This window comes from Rhinolophus hipposideros, assembly GCF_964194185.1.
Source record: "Rhinolophus hipposideros genome assembly, chromosome: 9".
Taxonomy (NCBI): Eukaryota; Metazoa; Chordata; class Mammalia; order Chiroptera; family Rhinolophidae; genus Rhinolophus; species Rhinolophus hipposideros.
The window spans coordinates 3,427,898-3,441,406 of record NC_138055.1 but is presented as its reverse complement, the minus strand read 5'-3'; the positions used below and the strand labels follow the sequence as shown (position 1 = coordinate 3,441,406).

General features: G+C 40.9%; 1 protein-coding gene across 1 annotated transcript in view; it reads left to right on the top strand.

Annotated features, from left to right (window-relative positions):
- The window catches only part of ATXN10 (ataxin 10), a 147,972-nt gene that overhangs the window by 14,624 nt on the left and 119,839 nt on the right, over positions 1-13,509 (top strand). The window contains exons 2-3 of the mRNA XM_081059850.1: positions 5,618-5,809; positions 7,280-7,362. Coding sequence (XP_080915976.1) covers positions 5,618-5,809; positions 7,280-7,362 — 275 coding nt within the window. The remainder of the gene's footprint in view (positions 1-5,617; positions 5,810-7,279; positions 7,363-13,509) is intronic.

Here is a 13,509-nt window from a genome sequence, read left to right as displayed (position 1 = left end):
CCAGATGCCTCCTTGTCATTCATCACAGCAGGGTGACAGCTGAAGGCCTGTGGAGCCTGTGCAGTTTGTCTCCCTCTGACCTCTGACTCCCTTCCCTCGTTGGGTTTCTTCCAGGCTAGCCCCCACTTTTCCTGACTACCAGATATGCCTTCACCTCCATCCTCGCTCTTCTCCCAGGAAGGTGCATAATTTGCTTCCGTCTTCAGTTCTGTGCTCAAATGCCACTTTTTAAATAAGGTTCTTAATAAATCGTACATACCAAATCTTTCTGTACCTGAGAATAAAAAGACATTCTTCATACCGTGTTTCCCCGAAAGTAAGACCTAGCCGGATAATCAGCTCTAATGTGTCTTTTGGAGAAAAACACTAATACAAGACCCAGTATTATATATTATAAATTATATTATATTTATAATATTATATATTATACCCAGTCTTATAGTAAAACAAGGCCAGATCTTATATTAATTTTTGCTCCAGAAGACACATTAGAGCTGATTGGCTGGCTAGGTCTTATTTTCGGGGAAACAGCACATTTTCTTCAGTGTGTTATAGTTCTGCCTACCATATTATTCCTAAATCCGTCTAGAGTTACTTTTTTAGTGGGGTTATAAGTAAGGATCCAATTCAGTTTTTTCCCATGTGGATGACAGTTGTTACGGCATCTCTTCTAGAACAGTCCAGCCTTCCCCTACAGACGTTTCGTGCGAGCACTGTCATTTATCAAGTTTCTCTACACTCACGGTTCTGTTTCTGGACACTATCCAGTGGTTTATTTTTCCACCTCTGTGCAATTTCACCTTCTCTTCGCTTCTTTCACTTCTCACAGTGCATTTGAGATTGTTTGTTCTGAGAGGTGAATTTTGACTGGTGAGGACAGTGGGTAATGGGGAAGCATGCAATGCTTTGGGGGTGAAGAGGGGACTGATATGTTTGGAACCCTTTAAAGCGGGAGTCGCCAGACCATGGTCCCTGGGCCAAATCTGACCCATCACCTGTTTTTTTCCCCCAATAGTCTTTGAGTGAAGAATGATTTTTACATTTTTAAATGGTTGGGGAAAATAAAATTTCGTGCCCCAAGAAAATTAGATGGACTTTAAATGCCCGTGCCCATAAAAAGTTTTATTAGAACACAGCCATTAGCTTGTTTAGGTGTTGCCCGTGGCTGCTTTTGTATTACAGTGGAGGGGGTGAGAAGTTGGGAGAGATTGTCAGACCCTCAGAGGGGAATTTCCTCTGGCCCTTTACAGAGAACATTTGCCAGCCCTGCAAACTAGAGTGTCTGGGATGGCAGGGACAGCCTGACAGGCCTGGATGTGACAGGAGCGGAAAAGAGTATAAAAAAGAATTCTGAGATCTGCAAAGATGAATTTCAAAATTTTGCCCTAGGCTATTTCTGGTAGGAGATAGAAAAGTTTTTATTTTCTGTTTTTGTTCAATCCAGCCCAGTCAAATCAGTAAGCGGGGTTTATGGTTTTAAATAACAACCAGTGATTGTTACTTTAATCTCTGAACTTGTGTATATTTTAATAGTTTTTCTTAGTGACAGTGGTTAAACGACTCTAAACCACATATGCCAGTTTTTAATTAAATCTGAGGTATTAGAGTAAATCTTTTAACAAGTATGAAAGTCTTAGCTGTAGCATTACAATGACTAGCATTTAGTTTCCTTTTCAATAGGCTGTCCCACCTGATGAATTCACTGTAAGATGTGTGTACATATAGTATATTAGACCTATCTAACCGGTTACATGTAATCACGGGTAGTTTTCTTTAATTTTTCTCAAACAGCACTTGCCAAGATTAAACCTACAGATCTGTTCAAACTTGAAGGCAATGAAATTCTACCTTTTGTATAATTCAGAGGCTTTTTTTTCGCTTTTTTTTGTTGTTGTTCTGTAATGTAACATTTCATTTTTACGTTGTCTTCAGGGTATGCATTCCTATCTAATAGGAATGTCTAACGGTTGAATTTTAATTGTCCTCTTAAGTACTTTTTGCCTTCTGTGAATTGAAGTAACTAAGCTTTTTAAAGTCTTTGTGCATATTTTGTGTTAGTTTGGTTAAAGCAGAAATGACAGCAATTTTTATTATTAATAACATTTGTAATATAGGAACGATTGACTGATCTTTACTAGCTATTTCACTGTCATTAATCATTACACATATTTAGCTGTGTTGTCTTGACAGTGAGCAGACTTTGCAGACAGAGTACATTAGGACTACTTTGGCTCTGTGATGCCAAATAGCTTTTTTTCAAGACTGTACGGAAGGTACAGAGTATAGAAGAGAGTTAAATGCTTTCATCGTATTTCATTTGCTGTTAGTAAAAGCTTTTTTGTCCTCATCTGCGGAAAGTTGTTAATGTATTATATTGTATCAAAACGTGGTAAAGAACATCTACAGCTATTGTATGGCTCTAGCGGAAAGGGCTTTTCTCCCATCCTTTATAGAGGGATACAGACATCTAAGAAATTATCTCTGCTCTCAAGAAATTTAAAATATAATCTGGTTATATCTCCTCTCCCCTTCCTCCCCCTTTACGCGTACCCATTGTATCATTTAGCACAGAAGGAGAAATTAGATGTTTGTGAAATAGCGATCATAAGATATTTCCATCTTTAACTATGACAGTGTTCCAGTTTTGAGTCCAGAATATGTGGGTTTCTTAAAGGGAATGGAAGACTTGAACGAATGCCTCAGTATTTCTCCAGTTGCTGTGGCAAAGTGCACTGATGTCACTGCCCCCATCAGGCTTGGTGCCTGGCTTCAAGCACATGCTCAGGAGGGGTTCGGATCACATGACAAGCTGGGAAGCAGTCCGGTGCCACATTGAGGATGAGAAAAGTCTCCTCACTGTTTTAAACTTGAATTGAACACGTACAATTAGTGACTCTCGGTTCTGGGCCCTAAAAATAAAGGAAAAAATAAGATAGTCTCTATTTTGGGGCGATTTATAGACTAGCTGGGGAAACAGACTGGATGAGTGAATATCATCTGATGTGGATGAGTGTTATTCCAGTCTCGTGGACTGTGTGCCCTGGAGATGGGAACTGGTTTGCCTGGAGTAGCAGAGGAGTTTCACCGGGCTGAGAGGGAAGGAGACATAAGATTGTTCCTGGCCGAGAATCGGGTGGGGATGGCATGGAAAGTGCATTCTGGGGGAGGGCGTACGTTTGCATAGAAACAGGATTCCACGTGCCTGGTGCTTTCGGGAAATGATGGCTGTGCAACATGGGGAGAGCAAATGCCAGTAATCATAATCCCAAATTGTTTGGGATTATGCGAATTCTTGTGTGTCAGTTCGATGCTGCCATGATTCCTCTTTAGTAGCTATTAAAAGTTATTTGGAATCTTTTGATTGCTTTTAGCTCAGGTAAACATTTTTCTTTTGGTTAAAAGTGTAATAAGGGAAAAAGGCATGGTGCATATACGACAAATTAAAATATGACATTGGGAATTACTCACAGGATAGTTCATGAACTTACTAATTGTTCTGTAGTTGGAATATCCATTACTCAGCTTTCCTAAGAACAATGCTTTTTCCCTATCTTGTTTAGTCTACCGTAGTTTGATTCCAGAGTTTTTGCTGTGCTAGATGCCAATTTTGAGTAAAACGAATGTTAAGATTTCAAAGAGTGACATCAGGGAAGACCTGATGCCCAGGTGAGAGGTAATTCGCAAAGGTAACCTGAAAGAAATTGTATTGGCTTCTTTATCATAGGTGTAAACATACATTTCTTAGCCATCTTACTAGAAAAAGGAAGCTTAACTGTAGATTACTCAAGGTGTAGAGTTCTATTTTTATTGACTGAAAGATGAAATAATAAAGTTATTTTATTATTTGTTGTAGAAATCGTGATCACTCCTGGCATTCTCTGACATGTTTTTAAAATGGGTATTTTCTTAGCATATTAATGTCTACTTTAGTATTCCTTAAAGCTTTCTTGAGAGTGTTAATGAATGTGTTTTTTTATGGCATATTGGCCCTGAAAATGGCTTACTTAATTGCGCAGGCTCGATGTTGTACCCTCGAACTTTCCCTTTTTTATTCAGTCACTCAGTCACTGCGACATGGAGTCTGAGCTTCAGGAGCTACATTTAGGGACGGCTGACCAGGGAGACCTGGGCAAATTATTTTATTTTATTCAGATTTCCCAATTTTTAACTGATCAGTTTACACTATGCTTCCTTCCAAAAACGAATTTGAAGCACCTTGAAAAATAAATACAGATAAATACAATAAAAGATATGGGAGGAGATGGGTGAGAAGGGAAAAAGGCAGATAGGAAAAATCAGGTTAGTGTTGCCGTGGGATTCAGTGTTACATATGGATGGTGGATTTGACCCCAGACCTCTGAGAGGCCCCGACGGAGATGAGTAGTGTGGTTTGTATTCTCTGTCTAGAAGATAATAACATACCACTTGGAGTAGAAGTGCTCATGGTCCTGAAGTTTGAGGCTGGAAGGGAGGGGTTTGTGGCGTCCGGGCCAGCACCTGAGTGGCACGGTGGCTTGGGGGGAGGGAGGTCACATTATCGGTAGTTCTGTGCAAATGTGCAGCTCCCTGGATGTCCGGCTTAGTGCAAAGCTAAGATGGACGGGGCTGTGATTGCAAAAGGAGACGATTCACATGGTTAGAATTACTCTGTGATAATCTCTTAAATTGTCCACACAGCAGTATTTCTTCTACCATTAAAACAGATTGCTGTTTCTTTAGGGGAGTCATGGAATGAGGAAGTTGACTTGCATATAGGTGCCACGTTGTACAAAAACATTCTTGTCTTCATAGCTCTGGAATGATTGCCACTGCAGGCCGTGTTCCTGGCGCGAGAGGCGTGTGGGAACAGCCGCAGGTTCCTGTTCCCCTGGGCCTATACTCGGTTAGGGCTTTCTCTCTGTGTCTCTGTGTGTCTCTACCTACTGCCCCCACCCCCATCTATGTAGTTAAACGAACACATATACAACATTCACACACACACACACACACACACACACACACGCCGACACTCACAGCACGTGTTGCCAGCTTGTCTATAGCTAGAGAATGGCTAGTGTATTTGCCTTTTAGGTAGTTCTTTGTGAATATTGTTTCTCATAGTTGTACTGTAGGGCCGTATAGGGCGGCGGAGGACATGGCTCTGTTCTCTGTCTGGAACATGGAATACAGACATTCCGTTCGTATTAAGGGCAGATCTATAAGCAGAACAGTCACCTGACACTGGGACTTGGGTTGTCCTGTGGGTGGGAACAAAGTCAGATTGCTTCAGGTGGGATGGTAGCTCTGGCCTGGATGTCCTTAGGGGTATGGGCACATCACTTAAGTCCCCTCTGCTTCAGTTATCTGACCTTGAAAGCAGAGAGGACAGTATTGGCTTCATAAAGTTACCGCACAGATTAAATGCGACAGTACACGAAAAGGTTGATCAGAACAGTGCCCGGTCCGGAGGCAGCGCTCAGTACACGTAGCTCTTCGTTTTGTGTTGTAAGTTAGGGAGTGGGGAGAGGCCGGCCTGGCTCACCTCCCCACAGAAAGGAGTCCCAGCGCTGTTCTGCGCAGGACATTGGGAAAGTAGGTCACCCATTTCTGCTTCGTAACAAGTGGATCCTTTTTTCAGAGAGACGGCGCCCAGGACCATCTTCCAAAGAGTGCTGGATATCTTGAAGAAATCTTCTCAGGCGGTTGAGCTGGCCTGCAGGAATCCATCCCAAGTGGAACAGCTGGCCTCCAGTCTGCAGTTAATTACAGAGTGCTTCCGGTGTCTGCGAAACGCTTGCATCGAGTGTTCCGTGAACCAGAACTCCATCAGGTCGTGTTCTTCGCAGTGCCACCTATGCCTTTCCTTTCACTTCTGTGTGCGCATGCGGGTTCTGTCAGATGGGTACATCTGGTAGGAAGAGTGTGGGCATCTGCGTGTCAGCCGTTGTGACACGTCTTCCGGGCAGACTTCTGAGCATAAGTGGTATACTTGTAGTAGAGTGAGCTTAACGTGACGGGGTATTCAGGTTTCTCATTTGCATTTGTCATATGTTTTGAGGTATTTGGTTTTCTCCATGGCACAGAGATTTGAACTTATTTTTGAATTCTGGATCCTAGATTCTGTCTGCCCAAATGCACAGGCAGCTCTGGACCTCACTTGTCTTAGTTGCAAATGTTTTAACTCATTACCCTCATGTTTACTTTGAACAGGGAGCATGTTTTGTAAATTTCTAAGATGACTTCTCTTCAGATTTCCTTGAGGTGATGTAAAGTGACAAGCTGCCGTGCCACTGGTCTTGGTCCTATAACGTGGTGCCTGAACCATGGCTGTTCTTTCCTTTTTCCTGTGCCTCTCTCCTCCAGACCTGAGCGCCTTCGCTCTTTGGCTTTATGGAATCCGCTTTTTCATGAACATTTTTTACTGCGGATGAACTCAGAAGACACAAAGAACACGCTCACCTTTCTTTCCTGAACTTGAATGTAGATAGAGCCTCGGGCCTCCCTGTCACTGCCGTGATGGGGGACGTCGGGCCGGTCCAGAAGCCACTTGAGGGACGCCCTTCGCTGCCTAGACAGTTCTTAGACCTGAGGCTCAGATATGATTAATGGGATTTTTAAGATGAAAGGAGAGGGGGTGAAAAGCTAGGGTTGTTGAACTTTAATTCTAAACCAAAGCTGCCATCCACTTGCAGATAAATGGATAGAAACAATTAGAATCTTGATAATAATAGTTAACATTTTAAAAACATGACTGGTTATGTGCTAGGAGAGTGGGCCAGAGGCTAGTTTATTTTGTCCCTTTCTAGGCAAGGAGGCCCTGGTGTGAGGGAGGAGGGTAGGGAGAGCCTCGGAACAGAAACTTTGGCTGTGGGCTGGCCGTTATCTTTGTTTTCTGCCAGCCTGGTGAGGAAGGAACCGAGCATTGGGTGAGCCTGCCCTAAGCAGCAGGCTTTGTCCCAGGAGCTTGACTTGCAGCATCTTGTTTAATCCTCCGGACTCGGACCATCTGCATCCTTCTGAAAAGGAGCCTTGTGGTTACGTGAGGCCTACCCAGATAAGCCAGGATACTCTTCCTGTCTCAGGAGCCTTAGTTTCCCTTGACTGGGAAGGCCCCTTTGCCGTGGAAGGTAACATTCACGGGTTTGGGGGAGTAGAGGGGCATCTTTGGAGGCCATTGTTCTCCTACCACAGGAACTGTTCACCAGCAGTCTCACCTCAGCACTGTTTTGGGGTCATTTGAAATTGCAGGCTTTGGAAGAAGAAGGCATCTAACTTTGTCTTTTTGAACAACCTGATGCAGGAACTTGGATACAATTGGCGTTGCTGTTGATTTGATTCTTCTTTTTCGGGAACTGCGAGTGGAACAGGAATCCCTGCTGACAGGTAACTTGCTGGATGATTCATGAATTATGTGATCTTTGAAAAGGTTTAAAAACCAATACTTTGAGTATTATGTCATTCATTAAAGCAAATATTCTGTATTTCATGATACAAGACACTTGGTTAGTGATATTAAAGAGTTACCATAAAAGAAAGTTGGAACAACTTCCTTTCTTACCTGTCTTGTGGACTGAATTGTGTCCCTTGAAATTCATATGTGGAAGTCCTAACCCCTCGTACCCCAGAATACGACTGTATTTGGAGATAGAGCCTTTAAAGTGATAATTAAGGTAAAACGAGGTCACTAGGGAGGGACCTAAAAATCCCGTATGACTGGTGTCCATCTAAGAAGAGGAGCAGGACACAGACACACAGGGATGTGAGGACACGGGGGGATGGCCATCTACAGGCCAAGGACAGAGGCCTCAGGAGGAACCAGCCCTGCCGACGCCTTCATCTTAGATCCTGCCTCCAGGGCTGTGAGAAAAGACATTTGGATTATTGAAGCTTCCCAGCTGATGGTACTTTGTTATGGCGGCCCGAGCAAAATAACACAGGGTTGTTCTGTACGTAAGGATGCGGCACATTCTGGGTATGGGGTGTGATCGGAACAGTGACCCAAGCGAGAATACCTCTTACATTCCCATGGGGGAGCCAGATATTACATCTGTTAAATAAACAAACATATAGTGTGACAGAGTGGCAATTTAGCTCTGATTGTTAATGGCTGTGGGTGGGGATTAAGAGAAAAATCAAGCTTCTGAATTTGAAGACCAGGAAGCTTTTCTAGGCTTTTTTGAATGTTTTTGGTTCTTGAACTTCTAGTATCAACACTTCTCCTTTGAACTGGGGTTATTATCTTAATCTCATATACAACAAAACATAGAATTTTAATATATGATCTCTGTATCCTAAGAAATGAAATGCTAAGTCATTTAGTAAGAAAATCTCAATGTAAATATCTAGCTTATAGGTAGATATGCTAGACTGTAGGTTTAAAAAATTCTGTTTAATAAAGAAAGTATAACATAAGTCAACAAATACTCCTTTAAATGAGAAACCTCCCCCTATATTTAAAATGATTTGATTTATAAATCGATTTACATACGGTTCTTAATGCCTATGCTTTATAAGGTGAAGCCTTCTTAATGTTAATGTACTGGCTGCTGTAGGAAGGGCGATCGAGAACTGAGGGGATATTCTTTTTACAGGCATAGAAACTGAGGCACAGAGTGAAATAGGCTAAGTTAGCTGTTAGTGGTGCTGCCTGACTTGGATTATTTCTCATTCTATTCTGTGGTTTCTTAGTGTTTTCATTTAAAACTCATTCGTTAAAATTTCTGCATCTTTCTATTTGATTTAGAATTTTTCCTTTGGGAATCGTAATTATTTTTTTGAATTAATTAAGTTTTCTAAGAATTTACAAAGGGTTTGCTTTAAGTTTGTTTAAACAACAGTAATTTCTCGAATTTTCTCAAGAAATTGATAGGATATAGGACTTAGTTGTAAGGTGTTTTTGAGATGCTATAAAGTTATATTTGTTATTCCCCTTTAAATAAAACGGAAGCCTCGGTGCTCAGCTTGGAGGATTTAAAAATGAGCAATAAAATACAGATTTCACTGTCCTGCATGGAAAGGCGGCTATTTTTGAAGTCCGTGTGTGGTATGGTAATGCAGAAAGAGTTCAGAACGTGCTGTTTTGTAATTGCTGAAAAACACTGGTGTGGTGGGTAGTGTGTCACTGGCACCGCCGAGGACCTGTGGTGGCAGAAGGTTTCTCTTGTCGTGATGTGCCCCTAAATAAGATGCCCAGCGGAAGTGCTGTCCACACGCTGTGATTAAATGACGATCAGCGGGAGCCAGCGCTCCCCTTGTGCATTGAATCCCATCCCCGCTCGCCCACTCAGAAACTCTTCTCCTGAAATTATCCCGTCTCTCCCGCATCATCAGTTTTTCCCTCTTCATTTCATCACTTTCCGTTTCCCACTCTAGCAACCACCGTTCTGCTGTCTGCGTTTTTGTCTCTGGATTTACCTGTTCTGGATATTTCATAAAAATGGAGTCATAGAATTACGTGCCCTTTCTTTCGTGTCTGGCTTTTTCACTCCGGGTAATGTTTTATGAGGTTCACCCACATTGTGGCTCCTATCAGCACCTCATTTCTTTTCATGACTGAACGGTACTCCATTGTACGCTTAGGGCACATTTGGTTTATCCATTCATTCGTTGATGGACATTTGGGTTGTTTTCACCCTTTGGCTATTGTGCCACCTCAAATACATGCATGTCTGAGTCCCCGCCTCCATTTCTTTTGGGTACATACCTAGGAGGAAAGTGGCTGGGACAAATGCATATTTAAATTTTTGAGGCTTTTCCACAGCAGCTGAACCATTCTACATTTTTACCAACAATGTACAAGGTTCCAATTTCTCTACATCCTTGCCAAAATTTATTTTCCTTTTTTAAGATTATAATCATCCTGGTGGGGGTGAAGTGGTATCTCATTGTGGTTTTGATTTGTATTTCCCTAATGACTAATGACGTTGAATGTGCTTGTTGGCCATTTGTAAATCGTCTTTGGGGAAATGTCTGTTCAAGTCCTTGGCCCAGTTTGTAATTGAGCTGTTTATCTTTTTCTTGTCAAGTCGGAAGAGTTACTGATATATTGTGGATACTAGGAATTATGTTGAATTTATAGATCCATTTGGGGAGAGCTGCCATCTTAATGACATGGTGTCTTCCAGTCCACGAATAGGGGATATCTCTCTGCATATTAAAGATACACATGCATCTTTAATATTTCAGTTGTATCCTTTTCAAGTAGAGAACCTGGGTTTATAGGTAGAGTTGGAAGGCTATTACTGAGGCAAGAAGGAAAACAAAAAGTAAGAGATACTGCTCACTACCATTACCTTTGGTAATGATATTACTGAATTTTATTTGGAAATCAACAGTGAAATTTGGGTTCAACAGTGAAACTTAAAAAAATTTATAGTATGTGAGTTCAAACCTAACACAACTCTTGAAAAGTATCCTGGCTCCTAATAAAGTATCTGTATCTTGTGACTATTTCTCTGTGAGAACCTTATTCTTGGTAGAATTTTAGCAGGGTATCTGTGCCAGTTTTTTGTTAACCACTTTTGAGGTAAGAACTATAATTACATTGTCAAAATAATATTTAGAGTATTATTTTCAGAGAATAATTACAGTGGTGTGACGAATATATTATGCTCATCAAATTTTATGTAAACACAAGCATGAGTTATTTTAATTGAGCTATTGGTCTTATTTTTGGCCTTTATTTTTTCCTAATCTGTAAAAATAATGTTGGGATTTTTGAAGGGCTTTGTAACATTTGCAATATTTACATAAAGATCATTTGATAAGCTGTTTGGTAAAAGTAAACTATTATTTGTACTTGTCTGGATGGAGTTTTTTTTTTCTTGTTTCTAGGACATCTTTAAACCTTCTCCTTCCTCGAATCGTGTTTGATTCAAAGTGCTGATTTTTAGTTGCCTGATAAATTGTGGGGTCAGTTGGCTCTCAGACCAACGTATGTTGTTGGCTTTTTTTTTTGTGTTAAATTTTACAAGGATTTGAGCATTAATGTCCTGAAATACTAAATAGAAATATAAATGTGATTTAAAACTGACTTATCGTAAAAATGAAGATTTTTTTATTCTAAACATTTTGTATAATTTCATTCTAGAGTAATTTTTTTTAAACTCAGAAAAGTGGAAAGAACAATAATCACTGTCTCGGCAGGCTACATTAGACAAACACTTGACTTGTTAGTCACTTTCAGTATTTGTATGTGTGGGCATAAATGTGTACGTGCAGTTTTGTATGCCGTGTCACTGTTTTACATTATAACACCAACTTAATTCAGTTTTGAGGTGCTTGGTGCGTTGTTTTCTTTTTATACCTTTTTCATTTCAGTGTTTTGATTTTTGGCCACAGTTTTGCAAGCAAGCAGTTGTTGTTGGTTAGTGAATAAGTGACTAGCATGGGCACGTTACACACCTTATCCTTTTCAATCTTTACAACCACTGTGCCTTTGAGGTATTGGGGCCAGCAGCCTGCCCTGTGTTCAGGGATTAGGCGACAGGGTTTGGAAGGAAGGCTCAGGTCCTGGGAAAGTGCGAGGACAGCAGGCCAACTCCGTTCTTCCAGCAAAGCAGGGGTCTAGAAAGTTGAAGGTATTTGGACATTTACATGCCCTTAAAAATGTCTCCTGGTCGATGCCTGGTGCCAATTCCTTTAATGAAGCAAAATCTTTGATTTCAGCTCAAATTCTTCTGTGGCTTTTTAAACCTTTCTTGGTCAACCTTGATCCTGTGCTTTGGGAAGCTCAGGAACCATTGCTTTTCCAGCCCTACTTAGTACCACTTAAAAGCTTCATGTGAGTCAGGGGTGAGTCAGTGACCTTCTGAACTTAGGTTTCCTCTTGTGTGAAACGGGGAGAATATTACCTCCCTCATAAGGTTGTCATGGGGTGCAGAGGGAAGTAGTCCACGGGGAGATACCATGACTTGGAACTTGCTTTGAAGCATCCGAGGAAGTTTCTGGCTGTTGCACATTGCTGGTTGTCAGGCTGTGCAGGAGCTAATTACTGGAGAAGCACTGCAGGTGCCCATTGCAGGAGTCCGCTGCAGGCAACCCACCACAGGCATCCACTGCAGGCATCCGCTGCGGTGCCCATTGCAGGAGCCCGCTGCAAGAGGCAGATGCTGGAGAAACAGCGCACTGAGAAGCCTGGCCAGAGGAATACCTCAGAGCCAGCAAGAGGAAAACCCGCGCTTCCTCCATTCCTCCAGTGCCCTTCCAGCACCTCTGCTGACAAGGCTGTCTGTGCCAGCTGACAAAGCTGACTTGAAGGGCCCAGCTTTCCTTTCACAGAGCAAGCAATGAAGGCTTCATTTGGCGCTGAGAGTCAGTTATGGTAACTGGAACCCACTCTGAAATATTTTATATAAATGCAGTCGGTGTGACAGCTCAGGGAATCTCTTGGGCATAAAGGATTTTCGAGAACCTTCAGTTCCTGTTGCATTACATCCTCACAAACACTTTGTTATTTTTGACTGCAATTTTTGCCAATTTGGTAGATACATAGTAGAATCTCATGGTTTTCCCATGGGATTGAGCACTTTTTCATATATATGTATATATTTGCCTTATGGAAATCTTATTTTATAAAGTATTTTTCAAGCCTAGGTTTTTTTTTTTATTTTTGGCTCATTTTTCTATTGGATTGTTTGTGTTGTACAATGATTTATAAGAGCTCTTTTATTATATTTTATATAGGAGTCCTATGGCAGTTGTGTTCCATATCTTTTCCTATTCTATTGATAGGTTTTTTGTTGTTGTTTTTAACTCTTTGTGTTGTCTTTTGAGAAAAAATAGTCTTAATTTTAATGTGTTCTGGTTTATTAATATTTTTATGTGTCTTGTTTAAAAATCTTATTCTGCAGTGTTGTTTTCTAAAATCTTTCTATTTTTACTGTGTTACATTTATGTTAGTGCATGGAATTGACTTCCCTGTGTTGTGTGAGCAGGGCTGCCCAGGTGCCCAGTGTTAGTTTTGGAAAGACGGTCTTTGACTCAACTGTCTGCTCTTACATCTCTGTCATTAATCACATGTCAGTATAGGTTTGGGTCTGTTCTGTTCTTTTCTATTGGCTGTTGCTTATTGTCTTGTGAAAACAAATCCTCTTACCTTATTACTTTAAACAACATCTCAGCTATGTTTATCTCAATCCTTTTTATCTTCAGACAAATTTTAGAATAATCTTGTCAAGTTATAGAGCACTCACACAAACATATACACATGCTCTGGTGAAATAACACGCACGCACACACACACACACACACACACACAGACACACGTAGTTTAGTTTGGGATTGCCTTTAATCTCTAGATAAAAGCAGTCCTCTAATCTGTGAACATGATATAATTTTTCACTTAGTGCTACTTTAATATCTCTCAGTCAAGTTTTAGAATTTTACAACATTTTTGGTCATATATTTGTTGCTTTTATAAATGATGTCTTTTCTTGTTTTTAGCTCACTCCCTGTATATAGAAAAACTGTTTTTTTTTTTCATATTCAGTTTGTATCCAGCAACATTTATAGCTCTTGTTAAATCAAACA